Below are 2,473 nucleotides of genomic sequence, written 5' to 3' on the forward strand. Positions count from 1 at the left end.
CAGATTTCAGTTACGTGTAGCTTTATTGATGAAAGTTGGACTTTGACTAATTGCTAGAGAAATGATTTACCCTTTAATGTCAGTATGCTAACGTCCAAATCATTACTAGTATATTGACAAATATACTTCTTTCTACAGTATAACATGAATTGGTTATTGAATATTTAGAAAACACACTGAAAATCAGCAATGCAATGTATGTATGCAACGTAGAACAGCCGGAAAGATGAACTTGTATTAATGTGCATCAGTGCTCGGTGGCATCTGATCCTTTCTGAACGTAATGTACCCTCCTTTCCATTCAGTCATCTGCTAACTAGGAATGATGATCAAGAAACCACACAACAGGAAATAATAGGAAGTGATGACCGAGAACAACAGAAATCACTACATGATGACCAGGCCCATATACTCAGAGAATACTTTCTCTGCAAAGCATAAAGAAGCCTTCAGGTAGCATAAAACTCCTCTGGATCATCTTAAGGAGCCCCTTCGGTTAGTGCATATTTCTAATGATTCTAGAAGCACATTAAAAGTTAGTTACCATTAGATTTTTTTAATTTAAGCATTTGACCAGGGAGGAAACTATTTTAGGATCTGTGTCATAGGATGAGTATGTAATGATATTGCTAGACTATTGTGTTGCAATTTCTTTTTTGTTAAATTGATTTACTATTGTCAGTCAATTTTGAATTATTAGCCTGAAACATACAACATCCTCATTTGCAATATACTTGCAAGCCTGGGTGTTTTTGTTATTGGAGGTTTCTTGGAAAACAGACAGACTGAAAAAGTTGTCTGCCTTTTAAATGATATTTCTACCCATACCCATATAATATAAAACATATACCAAGCTGATGTTTTACTGATTTTTGTTAATGACAATCATAGTATTACTTTTGTAATACGGCGATCACGCTTCTGTAGAAATGTTTGTTGGTAATTTCTCAAAGTACAACAGTTTTCCTATTTAAACTATTGTCACTTCTTACATGGTTTAGCAGAAGTAATTCTCTAATTATTCATTGAGAATATCCCCGGGACTAGAGGTTTATTAACCTCTAGTGTAGGGGATCACACATCTTCTCAATGAATGCGGCCCAAGGCGGCCAAATTCATTGAGAATATCCCCGGGACTAGAGGTTAAATAACCTCTAGTGCCGGGGATCACACATCTTTACAATGAATGCAGCCCGAGGCGCCCGCATTCATTGAGATTATCCCCGGGACTAGAGGATAATTAACCTCTAGTGCCCAGGGGATCTTAAACAGGAGGATACCTTCACATAAATACTGCACCAGGTAGCATTACACAGGGAAGGACTTGAGAACTAGGGATCAAGTTTTTAAAACTCAATGTCTCTGTGAATTCGGCCGTTCTCGTTTACCGAATTTTAAGTGAGAACAGCAGGTTTAAATTCGCCAATCAAGGTCAAATTTCAAAAAAAAAAATTTTCAGTGTGGGATCCGCAGCACTAGGTTATTTAACTGAGGCGGCCAAATTCATTGAGAATATCCCCGGGACTAGAGATTAATTAACCTCTAGTGCTGGGGATCACACATCTTCTCAATGAATGCAGCCCAAGGCGGCCGCATTCATTGAGAATATCCCCGGGACTAGAGGGTAATTAACCTCTAGTGCCCCGGGGATCGTAAACAGGAGGATGCCCTGCAAATCCTCCTGTTAAACTTCCCTGGATCTTCCAATGGTTTCACGAAATCAGTTTGCCAAAATTTCACGAAACCATCTGAAGTTCCAGGAAATTTTCGTGAGATTGCTAACATTACTAACATTCTGAATAGCCCTACCATACAAATAATGAAATCAAGTTTTAGGAAATGTAATAAGTTTATTAAGTTTATTTATACACCCTAATTAGTGTTGCTGTTTAGATTAGGACATCTGATTATTATAAGGTTTACTTCTGCTTTAAGGTCCCAAATCTGTAGTTTTCACTGCACTGAACTGGAAGTTATGTTGGTATTTGGTGGATGGGAAAAGAGATTTGTGTGAAACTCGCACCTCTAGTTTACTGCAGGCAGGCAAGCTCTGAACAGTAACACTGTCAACACTGATCAATAAACATTTTCTTGCCAAACGGATTAAAGTCATTTTAGGTTATGTTTGATGCACAGATTCTAAATATGGTATTGGCTTTGCTAGATTGGCTCTAGTTTTGAAATAATGACTTCAATATTACCCTCATAGAAAACTAATGAAACATAGAAATTAAGCAAATTAAACTAGATATGCCTACGTATATAAAATTAAATTTTTGAAATACTTAATGTCAATTTATTCTATTTTCAGTATATTTACAGAACTAATCACAAAGAAGTAATTGAAAAAGTTTGTATGATTTCTGCTGATGATCAGGACAATCACATTGAAGCCTCCAGCAGTAGTCTGCCATCATGTGTCTTATCACATCTCCCTGATACCTTTCTTCCATCACCTTTATATCTTGATGGA

General features: G+C 36.8%; 1 protein-coding gene across 1 annotated transcript in view; it reads left to right on the plus strand.

Moving 5' to 3' along the window:
* The first annotated feature begins 364 nt into the window (after window positions 1-364).
* Window positions 365-2,473, plus strand: part of LOC140322483 (chloride anion exchanger-like) — a 44,676-nt gene continuing 42,567 nt past the window's right edge. Inside the window, 1 exon segment of the mRNA XM_072399043.1 lies at window positions 365-495. Within this exon segment, the coding sequence (XP_072255144.1) occupies window positions 365-495 (131 nt within the window).

Source organism: Pyxicephalus adspersus, chromosome 2, assembly GCF_032062135.1.
Source record: "Pyxicephalus adspersus chromosome 2, UCB_Pads_2.0, whole genome shotgun sequence".
Lineage (NCBI taxonomy): Eukaryota > Metazoa > Chordata > Amphibia > Anura > Pyxicephalidae > Pyxicephalus > Pyxicephalus adspersus.